The sequence below is a fragment of the Eulemur rufifrons genome, chromosome 19 (genome assembly GCF_041146395.1).
Source record: "Eulemur rufifrons isolate Redbay chromosome 19, OSU_ERuf_1, whole genome shotgun sequence".
Classification (NCBI taxonomy): domain Eukaryota; kingdom Metazoa; phylum Chordata; class Mammalia; order Primates; family Lemuridae; genus Eulemur; species Eulemur rufifrons.
In genome coordinates this window covers 80394501-80416021 of record NC_091001.1, presented here as the reverse complement: position 1 = coordinate 80416021, position 21521 = coordinate 80394501, and the positions used below count along the sequence as shown (strand labels likewise).

The 21521-nt window shown below is 48.5% G+C and overlaps 1 protein-coding gene across 1 annotated transcript in view; it reads left to right on the top strand.

Moving 5' to 3' along the window:
• PRKCE (protein kinase C epsilon) overlaps nt 1-21521 on the top strand; it is a 461318-nt gene that overhangs the window by 274113 nt on the left and 165684 nt on the right. Inside the window, exons 3-6 of the mRNA XM_069495289.1 lie at nt 9601-9760; nt 11879-11913; nt 13235-13320; nt 17427-17556. Of these exons, the coding sequence (XP_069351390.1) occupies nt 9601-9760; nt 11879-11913; nt 13235-13320; nt 17427-17556 (411 nt within the window). The remainder of the gene's footprint in view (nt 1-9600; nt 9761-11878; nt 11914-13234; nt 13321-17426; nt 17557-21521) is intronic.

Sequence of the window (21521 nt, the reverse complement as noted above, 5' to 3'; positions counted from 1 at the left end):
CTTGGCTGGTGCCCCACTTGGCTGGTCTCCCAGGCTGCTCTTTGAGCTTTCAGCAGATCTGCCTGCAGGGCTTTTGTGCTGCAGTTTCTTCCTGGAAGTAGTGACTTCTCCTGGGTGCCAGACCCATGCAGTAAAGGTCCACTGTGACTCTGATACGTAACTTTGAATGGATAGGGGGAGGAATGAACAAGGACAGAGTGAATGAATGACTACAGACGAGGAGAGTGGACTTCCTGCTGCAGTGAAATCGCTGCCGCCCGGCGCTTGCCCATGTTGGATACGTGTGCTCGGCATCGGGAACCACGGGATGGTGGCACTGGGGGTGGCCCTCCCCTCTCTCCCCCTGCCCGGCAGTCGCCGTGTCTTGCCTATGTTTTCTCTAGCGCTGTTCTCCCTACCCTATCCATGTCTGAGGTTTTCACTTTTTTCCTCTACAAACTAACCACAGTTCTGTTTTCCTAACTAGACTGAGCATAAGTCCTGCCGTGCCCACAGCAAAGATCATTCAGAAAGTAAAGGGGAAGAAAACGGTTTATATTAAATTTGAGATGCTAATCTTGACATGCCATCAGTTCTCTTCTGATTAGATTACACACAGAATAAAACATGCAGACACTCCCAGGCCTCTCCGCTCAGACGTCTCTGGGAAGACACAGCACAGAATAATCTCTCTGAGGGAATTAATTGCCGTTTCCTCTTTCCTGTTTTGAACAGAAATTTTCTTTAACGTATTGTGAGAGGACAACACATAGAACATATTCTTTGGTGTTGCATAAATATTTACTGAATATTTAAAACTCACTGTCATGAAGCATTTATTTCACTTGAAAATATTACCTATTTTTTCTATGGAAAATAAGAGGCAATGCTCCTTTGATTTTTAGTACCTAGTTTTGTTTGTTTTCCTTCCATTGACCTTGCAATTTTTTTTTTTAACCAATAAGTCCATAAAGTCAAGCCGGAGAATGATTGAAAGAGAAAATCAAGGGAACTCCCCAGAGGTTGAGTGGGGAAGGTTCCGTCCTCACTCCTGTCAGGAGCACCTACTGATCATAACCACTGTCCTCTGGAATATTGTGACAATTCCACGCTTTGTTAGTGGAGACCTGTCTATTAAGGACCAGATCCAGCATTTCTGAGAAGCAAAATTGAGGGAATGGCCACGGGCTAGCACTTTGTGGCCAAGAATAATGTGATCTATGCCCAGAACATTGCCTGGCATCCGGTATCCTCATTGTAAACACTTTTTAGGATGAATGGCTTATTATATACCCTTTCAGAAATTTTCATGTGTATTTTTGCTTATGTATGTTTGAGTATATGTATTCTTTTTCTCATATGAGTACACACTATTTAGTTTCTTGGTGGACTTAGCGTATCTGTTAAACTGCTGCATTAAATTCCATTATGTGGGTGCCCTGTGATTTAATCAGCCCCCTTCAGCTTTCTTGTCCAAGTCTTTAGATGACAGCAGGGGCAGATGTGTGCCCAGGAGGGTGGTCAGCACCCGGGACGAGACTTCTCCACACACAGTGGGACCCAGGCCATTCCGCCATCTGTGGAAGGTATGGGTGGACGGGCCAGGGTGAGAATTCCTGAACTGACATGTGCTGTTGGCTGCATGACCGTCAACACAATAGACATTTGACCTCTGGGAGCCTTGGCTTCTTTGTAAGTCAAGAATAATAATACCTCATGGTATTAGAGTAGGTACGTAAGGTGCTTATATGTTGTATAGGTGTGTAATAATATCTCATGTGTTTGTATTCATCCCGTGGATATACAAAAGTACCTCATATTTGTAATAATATTTTTTGTGTAGGCGATAGTGGCTCGAGTGTGTGTCATAGTTCCCCGTATCCAAAAGGCGCTTAGAATGGTGCTCAGCACACGGCAGGGGCCCGGTGAGTGGTGGCTGTTGTTTTTTGGCTTCTGAATATCCAGGGTTTGCCAGTTGTTTAGACAAAAATATCAGGATGGTCGAATTGTTTTCTTTATGTTGTGAAATTACCTTGAGGACTAGAATCTTTCTTTGCTTGGGTTCTAAGAAAAGCCTTTCTCAAACGAGTCAATTTCTTACTGCTTTTGCTCTAGAGCTAAGTCAGTGTTCCTTTGCCCAGCCTGATCTTCCTGTCGGTTTTCCAAGTCTAAAGTTGGAGTCTATATTCCTAAAGCCCCTGATGGATGGGGGCGGGGGGAGGGAGGTAATGCTGACTCTGTTATGGTGGCGAGTGTGTCACATCTGGAGGCAGCTGGACTGCAGCAGGGTGGGGGCAGTGGGGGCGGCAGCGTAGGTTTTGCAGGGAGGGGATGATGCTGTTTCGCTCTTCCCCAGAAAGGTATTGTGTTGGCGCCAGGGCAGGAAGGAAAGAAGCGGGGATTTTGGAAGTCAGTATTGGATGACTGAAGCCTTCAAGCACAGTGGATGCAGCCTGGTTTTGGAAGGGTAAAGCCTGGGAGAGAACCTGAACCGTGACTGTGTATGTCTGATCTCCTCGGGGGCAGTGGTGTGCTGGTAAATGGTTAACAGGCTCCCTGAGAAAGTCCCAGTTTGTAACATATGTGGGTTTCCCTGTAAATACACCCACTGCGGCCGTTGCAAACTACCCCCATGCAGTCCCCAGATGTGGGCAGACATCATGCGAACTACAGGCTCTAGAGCGTGCTCTACACCCCACCGCCATGGTCATAGCAGGGGAAAACCTTTCCTTCAATGTATGCCGGAGGAAGTTCAGCAGTTGCCGTTGAACCCATCACTTTTTTGGCAGTAAAATGTTGTTCTTCTGTCATTTCTGGTCCTTACCCCTATAAGTTCTGTGGACCGTCATGCAGTGTCCCAGGGTGAAGGTGGGTCTTAGAAGGCTCCCCTCCCCCATCCCACAGCAGACTAGATGACGGGGAGGGGGCGCTAGGCAGCCCTCCTTCTGCCCCTGAGGAGCATGGAGTGCACAGAAAGAACTTCACACAGCAAGGAAAAATCAAACAACACCATTAAAAAGTGGGCAAAGAACATGAACAGAAACTTTTCAAAAGACAGACTAATGGCCAACAAACATATGAAAAAATGCTGAACATCTCTAATCATCAGGGAAATGCAAATCAAAACCACAATGAGATATCACTTACCTCCAGTGAGAATGGCCTTTATCCAAAAGTCCCAAAACAATACATGTTGGCGTGGATGCGGAGAGATAGGAACACTCATACACTGCTGGTGGGACTGCAAACTAGTACAGCCTCTGTGGAAAGCAATATGGAGATACCTTAAACAGATACAAGTAGACCTACCATTTGATCCAGCAATCCCATTATTGGGCATCTACCCAAAAGAACAAAATACATTCTATAACAAAGATATCTGCACCCGAATGTTTATAGCAGCACAATTCACAATTTCAAGGATGTGGAAACCACCCAAGTGCCCATCAATACATGAGAACATTTTTTCAAATAACAAAATACATAATCCCATCATCCTAGGGGAGCATAAATCTTATGTTACCTGCAAACTGCAATTATGCTTTAAATAGGGTCGCATTATTGTGCATTCTGTTTTCACGATATTGTATCGCATTTCCCTATGTGTCTATGGTCTTTCCTCACCACTTTTAAATTGCTGTAGGTGTGATATAATTCATTAGACCATTCTCCTAATGTTAGATAATCAAGTTATTTCTGTTTGGCTAATATAGATATGCAAAGGGAACATCTGTAAGTATAGCTTTGAGTTTCTGTTTAATTGTTGACTTAAAGTTAATTCCTAAGGAATTGCCAAATCAAAGGATGTGAATCTTTGTGGTGGTTGCTGTGTATTGTAATACTACTCTCTGAGGACATTGTGTCAACTGGCATTGCCTCTAGCGTGAATGAATAATGAATAAATCAATTTCATAGTAGCCTTGCCAATCATGGATAATACCATTTTAAAACAAATTTGTTGCTTTAAGTATTAAATGGTATGTCAGTAGTATGTCAAGACTGTTCTGCTTTGCATTTTTAAAATTCCTAATAAGAGTGTATATTTTGTATTTCTTCCATAAATTTTATGTTTATGTAATTTAAGCAGTTGTCTGTAGGGATCTTGATGGAGATATTTGAATTGGTAGACACATAGAATTTTGGTCTTGTCATTTAATCTCAAACTAATTGCAAGGAAACAATCAGATAAATTCAGATGGTGAAACATTCCATAAAATGACATCCTGGACTCTCCATAATGTATCAATAAAAAGGAAAAGTAAAGGAAACTGTTCTAAAGTAAGGAGACTAAAGAGATAGGGCAACCAAATGGAGTGTATAAGCTCTGGTTAGTTCCTGGATTAAAATTAAAAAAAAAAACAAAAAAAAAAACTGAAGGACATTTGGGGATCAATTGGAGAGATTTAAATATGAACAACATGTTACATAATGTCATAGCATGTTGCATTTCTTGACTCTGATAGTGTGATCATGTAGGAGAATGTCTCTGGTCTTAAAAGATAAAGGCTGAAGTATTTAGGGGTGAAATGTTACTATGTCTGCTACTTTCAAATGGTTCAACAAAACTATGTGTCTATGATATATAACACACTATTATAGATCAACATGTTATATAAATTATACGTATTTAATGTATAATATACATACATACACATATATACATATTCTGTCACCATACACACATGATGTATTCCCTCTACCATGAAGCCCGCATTTTATTTTTATTTATTTTTGTAATAACCTTTAATATAAGACCTACCCTCTTGGCAGAATTTCAAGATACAGTACAGTATCATTCACTATAGGCACCATGCTGCACAGTAGATCTCTAGGACTTATTCATCTTGCTTAACTGAAACTCGGTACCCTTTGACTAATACCTCCCTGAGTCTCTCTATTAAGCCCCAGCACTCACCATTCTACACTCTGCTTCTATGAGTTCAACAATTTTAGCTGCTTCTTCTAAGTGATATCCTGTAGTATTTGTCCTCTGACTGGCTGATTTCACTTAACATAATATCCTCCAAGTTCATGCATGTTATCCCAAATGGCAGGATTTCCTTTTTATGGCTGAATAATATTCCATTGTATACATATACCATATTTTCCTTATCCATTCATCCATAAGTGGGTATTTAGGTTGCTTCATGTCTTGGCTTTTTTGAATAATGCTGTAGTGAACATGGAAGTATAGATATGTCTTCAAGGTCCCGATTTTAATTCCTTGGATGTACATCCAGCCAAAGGATTGCTGGATCATATGGTAGTTCTGTTATTAATTTCTGAGCCTCCATACTGTTTTCCTTGGTGGCTGTAGAAGTTCACATTCCCACCAACAGTGAACAAGGGTTCCCTTTTCTCCACATCCTTGCCAACACTTGTTGTCTTTTGGGTGTTTTGTGTGTTGTTGTTGTTGTTGTTGTTTTGGGTAATAGTCATCCTGACAGGTGTGAAGTGATATCTCATTGTAGTTTTGACTTGCATTTCTCTGATAATTGGTGATGTTGAATATCTTTTCATATACCTGTTGGCCATTTGTATGTTGTCTTTAGAGAAATGTCTGTTCAGTTCCTTTGCCTGTTTTTAAATTGTATTATTTGTCTTTTGCTACTGAATTGTGTAAGTTCCTTATGTATTTTGGATGTTAATCCTTAATACGTACATGGTTTCTTCCATTATTTTATCAATAAAATATTTCCAATATTTCCTTCCATTCTGTAGGTTGCCTTTTCATTCTTATTGTTTCCTTTGTTGTGCAGAAGTTTTTTAGTTTGTAGTCCAACTTGTTTATTTTTGCTTTTGTTGCCTGTCTTTTTGGTATCATGACCAGGAAATCATCACCAAGATCAATGTCAAGAAGCCTTTTCCCCTGTTTTCCTCTGGGAGCTTTGTGGTTTCAGGTCTTTATTTAAATCTTTAATCCATTCCGAGTTGATTTTTATGTATGGTATAAGGGTCCAATTTCATTCTTTTTCACATGAATATCCACTTTTCCCAGCACCATTTATTGGAGAGAATGTTCTTTCCTCATTGTGTACTCCTGGCACCCTTATTGAAGATCCATTGACTCTTTATGATTTGGAAGAATTAATGTTGTTAATATGTCCATAGTTTGTTTCCACAGAGCTCTACAAATTTAATGTAATTCCTATCAAAATCTCAAAGGCAATTTTTTTACAGAAACAGAAAAACAGTCCTAAAAGTCTTATGGAACCCTAAAAGACTGAGTAGCCAAAGCAATTTTGAGCAAGAAGAGCAAAGCTGGAGGCATCTCAGTTCTGAATTTCAAAATATATTACAAAGCTTCAGTAATCAAAACAGTGTGACACTGACATAAAAACAGACATGTAGACCAATGGAATGCAATAGCCCAGAAATACATCCATGCATACATGGGAGCTGCATTTTGGAAGAGCCCTCCACAGCAGTGGGAAATGCTGAAGGGCTCCATTCCTAGCGGTGGACTCGAGGCCCCGGCTGGGAGGTTCTCGGGGGCTGAGGAGCCCTGTGGCTGGCTCCCTTCTCTGCTTGAGGGCCACAGGGCTAAGGACACCATAGGCTGACTCTTGGCTTCCCTGTCCATAGGAGTGTGGAATTGGAGGTGTTCACACCAGCCACGGACTCCAACCCCTTTCTCCTGTTGCGTGCTGTGTGGCTTCGCACAAGGGCTTCACTTAGAGCTTGAAGTTTACCTGTGTTCCTCTTCCCCCGTAGCCTCTCTTCCCCCAGATCTTTGACATAAGATCTGACTCCAAAGGCAGTGCAGCCGCGCTCTTGGAGAGGAGTAACAGAAACCTCTGGGGAAGTTGAGTTCAGACCCTGGCATAACAGGAGTTGTCCTCGCTGCCTGCCTCCACGCTGCACCTGAGGCCCTCCCCTCCCCCAACCCTCAACTTTCAACAGCTTCCCTCCAGGTAGCGGTAGGGCTTTAAAAATAAATGCAGTTGAATCGTTTGCTGTATTGCCCCTTTAAATCAATGTAAACACAGTTTAGGACATTTTTCATTGTTCATTTCTGTAAAAAGTTGAGAAACACGGCTCAGGGAGAACGCTAACCACCATCACAGCAGTGTGCCTGAGAAAATTACAATGGACTCCTCGCCCTTTTCACTGAAAATAGAGTTTTCCAGGCTGAAAACGACTAGCACCTTTGAGAGATTTGTGAATCAAATTGCATCTTAAATGCATTAGGCAACTGGCGTACTGCTTATGTGTATTCCGTGGTGAATCCTTCTTGCATCCCCGGCCTGCAGACTCCCGGGACTGAGGCTTTTGGATTGGATTTTTGTAGATGGGTTTGTAGCAAGTAAGGGCCACTGAATAGATTTTGGAGTTTTAGTTACTGCATTTTTTTCCTGTTTATAAAAATAGTAGAATATTCTAAATATAGTGAAAATACAAAGTGGAAATAAAAATCACCTGTAATTGGAGAACTGAATGATAACCGCCATGCTTCTGCGGGGTGCGGGGGGTGTGTGTGTGCGCATAGACGTCTATATTAAACCAAACTGGGGTCTTCCTGTGAGAATCTGGTCAGCAGCTCAAGGCCCCCTAGGTTGTGGCAGGGTTAGGAGTAGGAGGTGGTGGGATTTCTATGCCCTGAAGGTAGTCAGAGTCAGATACTTTTTGAAGCAATAAGCACTAGTTTAAAAGGAAACCCAGGCAGCCTGGGGGCCAGGAAGCAGACCCCCACCTGGCCCAGCTGAGTCGTTGGGGATGCAGCCCAGGGTGCCGAGGGCACACGCCCAGGAGTCAGCTCCCTGTTTGCTCGGAGGCTGCTTCTCCTAATTGCACATGCTGGGCATTTGGTCCCCTTCGTGCCCTTTTCCTCCTCCAGTCTCCCTGTCCTCTGCCCCCTGCCTTTCTAGATGACAAGGTGCCCTTGAATTAGTGGGTTGTTTGGGTCACACCCAATATTTCCCCTGTAGGGAACCTTACATTCAAAGAGGCCCAGCAGGGAGCAGAGCTGCTTCCCCTGAAGACTGGCGCTATTAGGATGTGAGGCTATTAGGATGTGAGGTCGGGGCCTTGCTGGTGCAGGAGGTATTTGGGGACACCGGAGCCATCCAGTGCACGTGAAGCTGTGCTGTGGAGAGGGACCTTCTGTGGCCTCCGTGAAGGTGCTAGGAACCTGGCAGGGGACCCAGAGCCTGCCTACTCTGCCCTCGGAAGCCACTAGCAGCTTGACTCTTTCGTGATGCAAGCTTCGGGGACTTGCTGGAGGGAGCGTGGGCAGAGCAGTGTGTGCACAGTGGAACATTGGCTTCTCCCCAGCTTTCTGGGTTAGAATCTGGGCTCCATCGCTTGATAGCTGAGTTAATAGGAGTAGGTTACCTATCGTCTCTATTCCTCACTTTGCACACCTGTAAAACGGGGATAAAAGCAGTACCTTTCAAGTAGGGTTGTTGTGAGGATTCTGTGAGTTACTACATGTAACGCACTTAGCATGGCACCTGCCACAGTGAGAGCCCACAATAAACCTTAGCCGTTATCATCGTCTTAGCTCCAGCTGCCGTAACAAATTTCCAGACTGGGTGGCTTAAACCACAGGAATTTACTTCTTGTGGTTCTGGAGGCTGGAAGTCCAGGATCAGGGTGCCGGCATGGTTGGGTTCTGGTAAGGGCCCTCTTCCTGGCTTGTGAACCTTTTTGCTGTGTGTGGGGAGCTAGCTAAGTCAGGTCCCTTTCTCTTCTTATAAGGACAGTAACCCCGTCATGGAGGCCCTACCGTCATGGCCTCATCTAAACCTAATTACCTCCCAAAGCCCCACCTCCCAATACCATTGCGTTGGGGGTTAGAGCTTCACACACGTGAATTCAGAGGGGGCGGGGGAAACACAAACCTTCAGATCATAACAATCATCATTGTTAGTCTTGCTATCATCTATCAGTCCCCTTGCAAGGTGTCCCGAGGTGGAGAGAAGGAAGAAATAAGGAAGGTCCTTTAGATTCCACTGGGATCTTAAAGCCCACGGTGGTGGCTCTGGAGCCGTCGGGAAACTCTCTGCTTTCACAGTGTTACGTTGCCCTCTCCTTTTCACCTCTGGAGAAAAGATCTTGGTTGTCCTGGTCTGGGCAAGAGGGAGAAGGCAGAGTCAGTTTTACAAGGCAGCTACTTCTCTGAGCCCGGGGGCTTGTGGTGTGGGGATTCGCTGCACTGGCTCCTCTCAGCCTCTCCGTGCGGCGGGCACTGCGACCCCCATCTACAGAGGAGGCTGCCCTCGGCTGCTCCGGGCCAGGAAATGCCATCCGTCCAGGGTCATTCTGCTCAGAAATTGCACTAAGATTTAAATCGTGAGGCGTTTGACACCAGGCCCTTGAAACATGCAGCAGGTGGGCAGGGTGGGGAAGGGGGCAGCCACCGTGGGAACAGAATTCCGACTGGGATGGCCTTCAAGGGTGCAGCTTGGATGCAGCAGGAACATGCGTGGTCTGGGTCGTCCCACCGTGTGTGTGCTCACGCACTGCAGCTGAGCAGTGAGACTCCTCGGACCCCCGAATCCCTCCCCAAGGGAAGGCTGCCGACCACACACCCAAGGATAAAGTCACGCCAGCAGGGGGTCCTCTTGAAGGTGTACTAACCTAGACTCTGTCGTCTCCTCTGCTCTTGTCCTTCCGCAGCCCCCAAAGACAATGAAGAGCGCGTGTTCCGGGAACGCATGCGGCCGAGGAAGCGGCAGGGGGCCGTCAGGCGCAGGGTCCACCAGGTCAATGGCCACAAGTTCATGGCCACCTATCTCCGGCAGCCCACCTACTGCTCCCACTGCAGAGATTTCATCTGGTAAGTCCCTCTCTCCTGGGAGCCTCGAGTCATGGCTTCTCTACGGCAAGAAGCCGGGGATGGGGTAGGAGAGGCTATGAACTTCATGCAGAAAGTGTTTAACATGCTTTATTTCTTCATCTGATTACAGAAGACTTTTCTAGGCGGCAGGCGCTAAGCGTGTGTTTGGTGCATGGGGTGGGGGAATAAATGGAAAGAAGAAATGATGGTTCTTAGTGACTTTATACCTAGAGTTATATATCAAAGGAGTTAAGATTTTATTACCAATAATTGCGATTTCGTTTTGTAAAAAGAATCCTTATTTTTTAGACAAGCTGAATTATTTACAAATGAAATGATACACTGTCTGGAATTTGTTTAAAAAACAATTCTGGAAGGAGGGGAGAAGGGGGTAGGGGCCATGTATTGAAAATTGTTGGAATTGGGTGATGAGTACATGAGGATCTCTTATATTTGTCACTCTACTTTTATACATTTGAATTTTTCATAATGAAGTTAAAAATATTCAGTTGCCAATATCTGCAATACAAAGCAATTCTTAGTAGCTGTTCTAACAGTGCTTCCACTAGGACTGTTGAAATTTCACAGGAGTGAGAGAACAGTGTTGGATGGAGTAGTCAGGGAAGGCTTCCTGGAGGAGGTGGCATTTCTCCTTTCTTGATTAGGATTTTGCTAGGCAGAGAGGGTAGATAGTAGGCCTTTTGGGAGGTAGAGAAGGGATATGGAGCACTAGTCTTGGGGTTGGAGGAGGACTTTTAATGAACATCTGCCATATGCCAGGTTCTATCTTAGTCACTGGAAGTATCTAATTAAATCTTCCTGATATTCTACGAACTAGGAACCATTCCACTAACAACACCAAAGCTCAGAAATGGAAGAGACTAGCCTGATGTCCCCTAGCTAGGAAGTGTCAGAGTGTCACGATTCCACCCCCAGTTAGCCTGACTCTAACGCTCACACCTTCCCTATGTTCCCCTAGCCTGTCTGGCAAGCTCTCTGAGCTCCTTGGAGCTGACATAGAGGTTGCCCACACACACACAGATCCAACAGGAGAGGGCGAGTGAGGCCAGGTTTTAGTGTGAACCAGCCAGGGGACATTTGGATTGGGCTCTGATACCCCCTGGCCTCCTGAGGTATCTAGGAGTTTCTTGTCTTATCCTCATGGTGTTATAGAACGAGTCACCAAGGTTGGCATGGACATCTGAGACGACACGGCTCAGAGCAAACTCAGCCCGACTGAAGCAGAAATAATGCCCTGTTCCAGCCACAGACACTTCTCATTCCCAGGGAAGACTTAGCTTTCTGACCTCCACGTTCCATATTTTGGTCATGAATTGAGTGATTGGTCTTATGTAGATCCAGGTCTCCTCTAAGCCCATGGCAAGCCCTGCTGAGCTCTAGGTTCCCTGGGGTGTAGCCCGAATGACTTCTGGTTCCTCCCCTGGGCTGGGAACTGCAGGGAGCTTCCTGACAAGACGGTGTTGGTACACTGAGGACAGGGTGAGGCCAGGCTGGTTTGATCTGTGTCCGTGCTGCCGTTCAGCCTTGCCCTGGGGACCCTACTCTGGCCATGGAAGGAACTTCTAATGTTGGCCTCACCCAAAGGGTCGATTGGACCCTGAGTCCTGGCCAAAGACTGGCCCAGATCCCTTAGTGGTCTCTAGAACGCCCAGGGAGTACACCGGCCAGCCACAGCACCTCTCCACAGCTGGAGAGCTAGAGAGCCCACGGGGCACGTCCCAGTGCTGGGAGACAAGGAATGCCCATTCTATCCACGAGGGGGGGATGTATGACTGGTCAAGGCCTGCAGAGAGCAAGCAGGGTCGCCGTGGCTTTCCAGAACACTGCTGCCCCCGCTGGAGTGGCTATCTGTACAGGAAACCAAGCTCTGACACTGGCCAAACCTTCCCCCTCTCCAAGTGCCAGGGCTGCCCTCTTGTGGCCTTCTAGAAGGAGGCATTTTAAGGTGCCCTGCAAATAGAAGTAAGATGGCACTGCTCCGTGGACTCCGTGCACTTGGTGTGATGTGGGCAGTGGCCAGAATTGCATGGCTTTGCGTGTTTATTTTTTGACCTTGTAAAATTTTACTTTCTTAAAAGATTGTATTCTTCTTTTCAGGGGTGTCATAGGAAAGCAGGGATACCAATGTCAAGGTAAGAGGTATTTTCTGAACTAAATCTTTGGAGGCCCCGGTTAGATTCAGATCAGTAATGCTTGTAGGAAGCACGTGCTGGGTTTCATCACAGTTAGAGGCTCTATGGTTTGTGTGCATATGCTTCCTCTCGGAGTGGCAGGACCCTGCTTTCTTCGTCCCTGCCTGGCTGTTACTCCCACGTGCATATATGGGAGTAAGTATACGGGAGGCACCTTGCAGGGGCTGCCCAACTCCAGGGGTCCCTGTGGCTTCAGCAAGCCCCCACTCCACCCAGCCTTTTGGGTGCCAGCTGGAGCAGAGAGCACCTTCGTCTTTCCTGGTGAGACATCGTGCTTCCCTTAAAGGCTGCCTGAAAGTCCTGCCGTGTCCTGAGCCAGGCCGTGGACCCTCGCAGCTCCTTCCCCGGCTTGTTTAATTCAGCACCACTGAACGCTCCTTGCTGATCGCTTTTTTGTCTCTTCTGTAGAATCATTAGCTCTTAAAAACTTAAATCTCCCTTGAAGGTATTGAAGAGTATTTTGTTTTCCAGTTGACTGACTACATATGCAAGGTTAAGCCGTACAGAATTGGAGGGTGGGAATACGATGTGGTCATGTTGCAGTCTCTCTGCGGTTAGAGCGAGAACGTCAGTCCATCTCTGTGCCCAGCGCTGTTTAACTCGGGTCTGACCCTTGGGGGAACTTGGGCAGGTTCTGTTGGAGGTTGCTGTGTCTCTCGGGCAATGTGTGTACAAACAGAGTTACTTACCTCCAGGCCACCTATCACCCACACTGCCCCGCGACACTAGAGACAGAGCTACAGGTCGCTCCTTGTAGACATTTTAAATGCAACAGGAACTTTGAAGTTTGGCATGTCAGAGCTCAACCGGATAAAAGAAAAAAGCCTGAGAACTTTTGTGCCGCCGGCTGCAGTTCTCCCTGTACCACATCAGCCACGCTGGCATGACCCCGAGTGGAGCACCAGGCAACTGTGCCTTCAGTAGACAGTGTTCCGTGGAAAGGCTGGGAGGGAAGGAGGTTCTCTGACCTTGGCGTATGGAAGTGAGAAAATTGATCAGTACTGCCCGAACTAGGGAAACCTGCCGATGCCTTTGCCTATAAAGGTGTCATTGCTCTCCAGGGCATTTAAGAAATCGTGATGGCTCTGGTGGCAGATTATTTTGAAATAACTGCATAACAGGCTTTCTGGGAGAGTATTAAGGCTCAGTGACAGAAGTGGCATGGCTCCCCTTGTCCCTCCCCTGAGACTCGTTTGGACCCTGGGACGGGTACTCCCTTCTCCACATTGTCACTCAGCCATCCCACCTTTGCTGTTTGCAGTCTGCACCTGTGTGGTCCACAAGCGGTGTCACGAGCTCATAATCACCAAGTGCGCTGGATTAAAGAGACAGGAGGCTCCCGACCAGGTAAGTATTTGTGACATGAGAGCACTGGGCTTCCTCGCTGCCAACCCCTCCCTTCACCGCCTGCTCTGTGGTCCCCGAGAAAACCACGTCTCTCTGAGACCCTGCCACTGTCTTCGTTGTGCTGATCAAAACCAAAGGGAGCTGTCCACGGTCTGCTGGCAGGAGGCGGAGTCTGGGGGATGCGCGCAGCTCCAGGCCCGTCTCATCCCTGCGGACGTTACTATGCCGGGCGCGGTGTGATCCCAAAGCTCACGCCCACGAGGAAAACGTGAATTCTTTTATTTCGTTATCGGAACACTCAAGTAGCTAACTGATGTGTCACTGGCTCCACGCAGGTGATAAACAGTGAAAGAAATGACACATGAGCAGGAACCTTATCTTTAATGAGCTGATGGGAAAATGGAGTGGAATGAGCAAGTCCAGGGAGTACTTAGGATGCAGAAATAACCACGACAATAGCAGCCATTGGGCTCTTTCATGCCTGTTCTAAGCACTTTAACATATACTATTCAATCCCATAACAACCTCAGTGTGGTAGATGTTACGTGCATTTTAAAATAGAAGCACAGAGAGGTCAAATTAACTTGCCCCAAATCACATGCCTAAGAGCCACGTTCAAACCTGGGTGATCTGCCCCGGGGTCCTCACCCTTGACCCGCTGCACTGTGTTGCCTCTTAATCTCAGGAACTATTGTCAGAGGGGGCTATTAAGGACGTTGTTGGGATAAGGAAGCAAGAAAATTCAGCAGCCAAGCTAGCTTTCTCCTAACGGAGTGGTTGGGAGAATGATGGTACCAGTGGTAGATTGAAAACCTTTTCGAGGAAGATGACAAGTGTGAACGTGGGTATAGGTGTTCTGCGTTCAGAACAGTTGATTTCCAAGGCATGCTTCCAGTTCTAGGTGAAATAATACTGCATCATCACAGGCTGTTAGAGTCGAGGATCAAAGAGAGGGGCCCTGGGTAGGTCTATAATCAGCTTGCTTTATGATGAGGAAGGTCTACAATTTGGCTTCCAACAGGAGTGACTTAATAATTCAGCCAAATAGCATCTTGGTATCTGAGGCATTTCCCATCCTCCATCTCCTTTTACTTTCATACCATCTCTGGGAAGCAGCGAGGGACAGGCTTAGCCTGAGCCTGGAGTCCCAAAGTTGTTCACAGGGGTTCTCCTGTCACGCCGACAATTGCAAGTCAGCACCCTGGTTTCCTGACTCCTGGTCTGGGCTCGTGGCCCCAAGTTCACTGTTGCCCTCGTTGCTTTCCCAAGTAAGTGGAAGAAAGAGACGCTTGCTTGCTGCCTGCCTGCCTGCCTCCCTGTGGACATTGCGGTGAACATTTATCGGGCATATCCTGCATGGCAGGCACTGTGCAGCGTCCCATGGGAACTAAGGAGCACAGGAGTCCTACCCTCAAGGATCTCACAGGCCTCATCACCTGTGAGCCTCTGCAGGTTTCTAAAGCTCTTCGCACTTCCTTGGAGGGAACAGCCCCATCAGAGTCCATGCCATTCAGATTAGAGGGTTGAGACTGGAAATGCCAGAACCCAGCTTCCTCCGTGACCTAGTTCTGACGGTCTTTCCTCGCATGTTGAGCTGTGAAAAGAAGTCTCCAGTCAGGTGTGTCCCCCAATTTTGCATGTATCCAAAGGGACAAATTGCCAGGGACTGAGGAAGGAAGGCTTTAGGTTTCCTAGCTGGGCAGGGTCGATGACCTGTCCTGGTTCTCCCTGCCACCATCTCATGCTTCCCTAGGCCAGTCTCCGTCAGTGACAGCCTATCTGGCCCTCTGGGGCCACACGCAAGCCCTCTGCTGGAGACCAAACTCAGTTCATTCTTTTATGTAACCACCTTTAGTGTGATACGTGTGCACACACATCATATGTACACACATACTGCAAACACAGGAAGCCCTAAATGCCACGCTTCTAATGCCTTCCTCCCTATCAAAGGTGCTCCGAGGACAGGCTCCTTAAATATTTTGCACCAGGAGCACATAGCTGGTGAGCTCCCCTGTCTTGTGTCTGTGTTAGCCGAGGACTCACACCCTCCCTGCACTTCCAGCTGTGATAACCAAGGAATGCTCTGTCTCCCTTTGTCACCTTCCTCTTTTCTCTCTCTCTCTTTTTTTTTTTATCTCACAGTTCTGTCTTTCTGATCTCCCTGTGTTCTGAGTCTTGCTCACCCCTTTTTCTGTCTTCCCCAGCAGGAGCGCGTCTGTGCATTCCACCGGCGCCCGTTCAGTCTTTGGATTTCTCAGTCTGTCTGGCTCCGTGGTGTGCTCTTGTGTGTGTCCTTCATCTCCTCCCACCATTCTGATACCGTAGAGTTTTTAGTGGTCCCACCTGAAGGCCACACAGCACTCTCCACCCCCACGATGAATCTCCCAGTCACCTGGGACAGCTTTCCTACCTTCCCACCTTAGTCTGTCATTCCTCTCTCCGGGGCTATTCCTGGGAGAGAGCAGAACTCTATTTTCAGAGATCTGCCATGTCTTTGGGATTAGCAGGAACAGAGTGGGCACAGTGATCTCAAACATCCTCAGCGGTGAGGCAGGCAGTTACAAAGCTGACATGTCTGTATTCACAAATAGGCACACCCAAGCTATGTATCTAAGCGAGAGTGAGTTTAATTTTTTTCAATAAATCCTGGAAATCCTGTACCCAGGCAACCCTAATTGGTAGCCCATACATCTAAAGCAGGGATCAGGAAAATCTTAGTCCAGTGGAAGGACCAGCCGTTCCTCAGAGCTGGGCGATGGGGAGCGCGGTGTGAGGTCAGGGGACGCAGAGCATGTGGGCAGCCATTCCCTTGTGCTTGCCTTCGAGCCCCGGCCCCTGTCTGGCCTCCCCCCTCGTTGCTCCCCACAGGGGCCTTTCACTCACCAGGGGGCCAAGGCCCCGCTGCCTTGTCGCATGCTGACCCCTCCCTGACTCCCAGGGCAGCGAGAGCGACGTCCTTCCCTGCCCACAGGTGTCGCAGGGGGTGGTCTCCTGCCCGCTCAGAGGGGCCCTGTGGTGCGTCTGATCCACTAGGGACACAGGCAGAGGGGAGCTCTGTGGAGGGGCAAAGACAGCCCAGGGAGGTGGCCCGTGCTGAAGAGCCCTTGCTTCTGTGGAGCACTTCACGTTTCCCCTCTCGTCCACCCCTGCCGTCTCACTGCCCCCACGATCCTGTGACGTGGCGCTGGGGGCCATCCTCATTGGCCAGATGAGAAATCCAAGGCCCCAAGAATTCGAGGAGCCTGCCTGAGACCTCCAGTCGTTTGTGGCAGCCCCAGACCCACGGGTCTCACACCTGGACTCTTGTTCCCAGCTCCCACCCCTTCCATCTTGCCGCCTTCTCTGTACCCCTTTCAGTACTCGGCAAGAGGCAGTGTAGCGGGTCAAAGCCTGGGTCCGACCTAGTCCACACTCGGGATGGAAGCCTGTCTTTGCCTCTCATCAGTTTATAGGCACGTTTCTCAATCCCACCGTGTTTCCTCCCCTCGTTTATCAATTCAGGGTAACCATGGGCCTGCCCCGTGGAGGGGCGGTGAGGTCTAACTGAAATAATGGTGTCTGGTGTGTGATCAGCACTGGTAAGTTAGTGTCCTTAGTGTCACCACTCCATTTGGCTACCTTTTTCCTAATTATTTTTAGTCCTAACGGCTGACCCACGATTTCTACGACTGTGCCAAGTTCGCCTGCTGCTGTGCCCAGTCCCGTGCCCACCGTTGAGCTGCCGGAGGACCCTTTGCCTGGGCGGGGCTTCCATGCACAAAGCAGCATTGAAGGCACACGGTGACATCTCATGAGTAGCCCAAGTGTGAGGTGCACATCGAGGGCTGTGTGCTGAGATTGTTTAGAGGCCTGCAGCCCTGGCGAGGGGCGACTGAAGCGGGGAGCGGGCCTGGGCTGGCAGGGTCCGACGGGGCACCAGGGGTGAAGGCCGGGCCAAGGTGGAGGCTCTCTTTGCCTTGTTTCTCAGGGAAGCTTTCAGAGCCACGCTAGGGCCTGCCACCTACCATGACACATGCCGTCTGGGAGAGTTTTGTAAGAGTCCGGTGACGAGAACTCCAGGGCAGAAAGGAGCTCGGCGGTGACCCTGTGTCTTGCCATTCCTGCAGGTGGGCTCCCAGCGGTTCAGCGTCAACATGCCCCACAAGTTCGGTATCCACAACTACAAGGTCCCCACCTTCTGCGACCACTGTGGGTCCTTGCTCTGGGGCCTCTTGCGGCAGGGTTTGCAGTGTAAAGGTAAGTTGCGCCCCGCCCCCCACCCCACTTCCCCCCTTCATAAGAAATCCTTGCTGTCCTTGTAGCCTAGGAAGTGAGTTCCAGATACGGACAGGGACTGGGCACAAGCCCTTGCGAAGCCCTCCTTGGCAACTCTGAGCATTTGTTAGGCGGTCTCTCGGCAGAGGCCGTCCAACACTCCGAGGTGGGAAACACTGACGAGGAGGAGGAGGGTGTGACACCCTCCCACCACCACCTCTTAGGATAATTAACAAGCTAGGGAGACAAGATGAGTCTACAAAAGTATAGAAATAATTTAAGAAAAGATACGTGGGAGCAGAGGGGAAGAAATATTTTGGAAGTTAGGCTGTGCAGTAAGAAATGGATATGAATTGGGCTTTTCTGTCACGATCCGTGGTTCAGAGCTTCCCCTTGGGAGGAGCGGTGCCAGAACGCTGTCACGGGAGGCGTCCTACTGAGCCTTCACAGGCTGGGAGCACAGGCGATAGTGTCCTCACGTCCCTGACAAGGAAACTGAGGCTCCGAGACTAAGTAACCACTCACGTCACACAGCTTGTTAGCAGAAGTCAGATTGAACCTTGACTCCTGAGTCTGAGTTTCTTCCTCTGTTCCCTGTTCTGCCTGTGAGCCGTCCACTCCGATAAGCGTGCTGAGTGGCACGGGAACAGCACGTAACGCGGGAGGCGGGAACACGTTTTGGGGGCCTGGGGAATGTCCAGCTTTATAAGCTGGCTCAGCCTGCCCACAGGTTTGGACAGCCATGAACTACTGGGCAGCAATATTGCATGGGTATTGTTTTAAAATAGCATTTTCTTTATACTAAATGTATTAAGAAATTCCCATTGTGGGAAAACAGGTAATATGTAAGAAAATAAACTGAGGACATAAAAAATTGGTCATCGAAGGGATCCCAGTGAGAAATTCTGAGAATGAGAAATAAGGTAATGGCTGTCATGGGAGGAGGAGGAATTTACTGGACAAAGTGACCAGATCCAACTGGGAAGACAGTGACACTAGTCACTGAGATGGGAATACAACAGGGAGCACAGAGTTGGAGGAGGAGGTGGTGGCGTTGAGTTGGGGACGTGTTCACCTGAGGTGACCGTGGGACGTGCACGTGGAGCTGTCCAACTGTTGAGCATTCTCGCTGACACTTGAGGGAGAAGACTCTCTAGCCTCTCCAGGGTTAAGTACCTTGAGTTTGAAGAGAGAAAAGTCAAAGATAAAACCCTGGGGGTGGCGGAGGGACGGAGAGGTCACCAGCATCCAAGGATGAGCCTGGCAGGGCAGGGGGAGGGAAAGACCTCACAGGTAGGAGGAAGAGTAGCAGAGAATGCACCATGGAAGCCAAAAGAGCCCAAAGTAGTGAGTGGTACTAAATGCTCCCAAGAAGTTATTTAAGACGAGACATGAAACGTGGGGTTGGATTTAACAACCAGGAGGTCACGAGTGACCTCAGCAGGAGCCATCTTAGTGGGACAGGGGGATGGAAGCCCAAGCTGAAGTGAGAATGGAGGGGGAAGTATTTAAGAACATATTAGTCAGGCCGGGCGCGGTGGCTCACGCCGGTAATCCTAGCACTCTGGGAGGCCGAGGCGGGTGGATTGCTCGAGGTCAGGAGTTCGAGACCAGCCTGAGCAAGAGTGAGACCTCGTCTCTACTAAAAATAGAAAGAAATGATCTGGCCAACTAAAGATATATATAGAAAAAATTAGCCGGGCATGGTGGTGCATGCCTGTAGTCCCAGCTACTCAGGAGGCTGAGGCAGTAGGATTGCTTAAGCCCAGGAGTTTGAGGTTGCTGTGAGCTAGGCTGACGCCACAGCACTCACTCTAGCTCGGGCAACAGAGCAAGACTCTGTCTCAAAAAAAAAAAAAAAAAAAGGATGTATTAGTCAGGAAAAAGTGAAAAAGGAGAGATGATTGAGTCAGGAGGGAGGAGGGGACAGAGTGGGCCTTGGGAATTAGGATGGATATCCCTCCCCCAGTGGTGGGAGAGCCTGAGGCCCAGGCCTAGTGCAGATGGCTTTCTATGTCCAGGATAGTCATCCAGGAGGAGGGGAGTGGGCAAAATGATCACTTAAGTTTCTAACCTGCTGAGGGTGTTGTACGACAATTTCCCTTATTTTCTGAAACAGGAGGTTCTTTTCGAGGGTGAAGGAGAATTGGGGGTGGAGAAGGCACAAGGAGGGTGGCAAAGGTTGGCAATTGCTGCTGTGGGGAGTGAAGACGGGGTCCTGACCCTGGACGTGAGGACGTGCCAGCTGTCGGCACAGCCTCTGTCCCGTGTGGGCCTCCAGCCTCTCTGCAGGCGGGAGGGAGGCCATTCCGTCCTCCCTTTGGAGTATTCCTTCTAAGGCTTTCTAGACCCTGAACAAAACAGGGTGTGCCTGAAACGGTTCAGGAGAGACGAAAACCATGGGAGAGGACAAAAGAAAGGGAGCGGGAATCTCGAATGTTCTTGGCAGAGGAGTGATGCGTTTTTGGAAAGGTGAGTGTGGTTACTGGGAAGCAGAGCCTGCTCTGGGTAGGACTCTGCCGAGGTGATGTCTGGTTTTTAGTAAGTGTATTAATTATTGATGTATCTAGGGAATCTGAATGAAGATACCGTCATCTCATAAATATTGATGCTTTAAGAAAGCAGCCCAGATCTTGCTGCTGGGGCTGAGTATCCCTGGACGACCCCGAAGAAAGCAGGGCTCAGGGTCAGTGTATTCAGCCCTCCCTGGGCAGGAAATGCTCTTTCCCCTGTTCGAGGAAAGAAAGGGGAGAATGAGGATGCCTGGAGCAAGGGTATCTGTGCACGGGAGCCCAGGGGCCGGGAGGGGAGTCAGCCACACGCAGGCTGGAAGGCGAAGACTGTTCAGAATGCAGGTCCCCAGCAACAGTCCACAGACCTTCCCTCTTCTGTCCCTCTGCTGTTGTGACTTGGCCATTTCCCCCCTGCTGCTATCCTCCTGTGGCTTCTCTCTCTCTTAATTAAAGGACTTAATTATTAGAGCAATTTTAGGTTCACAGCAGCAAGTTTAATGGAAAGTACAGAGAATTCCCATATACCACCCTCCATACACAGGACCTCCGTGCCACCAACATCCCCACTGGAGCAGCACATCTGTTACAGCCGATGAACCTGTGTCGATACATCGTCATCACCCAAAGTCCATAGTTGACCCTGGGGTTCACTCTCAGTGCTGCACGGTCTATGGGTTTGGACAAATATGCAGTGACACGTATCCGACATTATAGTGTCATACCGAGTAGTTTGCCCTGACAACCTTCTGTTTCTATGTGTGTCTTTAGAGCCTTTTCCCACAAGCCTTTTGGGCCCTGCAGACTTCTTACCCTAAAATTTTGCTATGGGACCTTTTTATGTATACATTTGCTGCATGGATAGTTATACACATGCTGCATTAATGTCTTTTGCTGCATATTAGATTATCCTAAAACTTCCTGGCATAAAACAACCAATATTTTCTCAGGGTTTCTGTGGGTAAGAAATCTGGAGAGGAGTTGTGGCTAGAAGAGGCTGGCATGGGCCAAGGGGCTGCTTATGCCCTGGTCTAAGCCTGGTTCTGCAGCTATGGTTACTAAGAGAAAGAAATCAAGACTTGGTGACGTGCACAGGAATAGATTCTAATATTTTCAGCAGAACAGGTTTCTCAAGAGCTGGGTCTACAAGGATCCATGAGATTGTCCTGGTCACTCTCCTTTCAGCCTAAAATTGTCCAAAGCACACAGGTTCAAGAATGTATATGCTTTTCTGGGGACTGTCCCTGTAGGAGCGGGGTGGAGGCAGTGTCATTACTTCTGTTTTAGTGGCGAGAGTGGGTGTGCACAAGGGCACATGACAGGGAAATGTAGGGCCTCCCTACATCCTCGGGGGAGGGGGTCCTTCCCCTGCTCACGGCTGTGGGGGCCAGACCCACGGAGGATGCTCACACAGTTGTTGGGTGGCTCAGCTCCTTA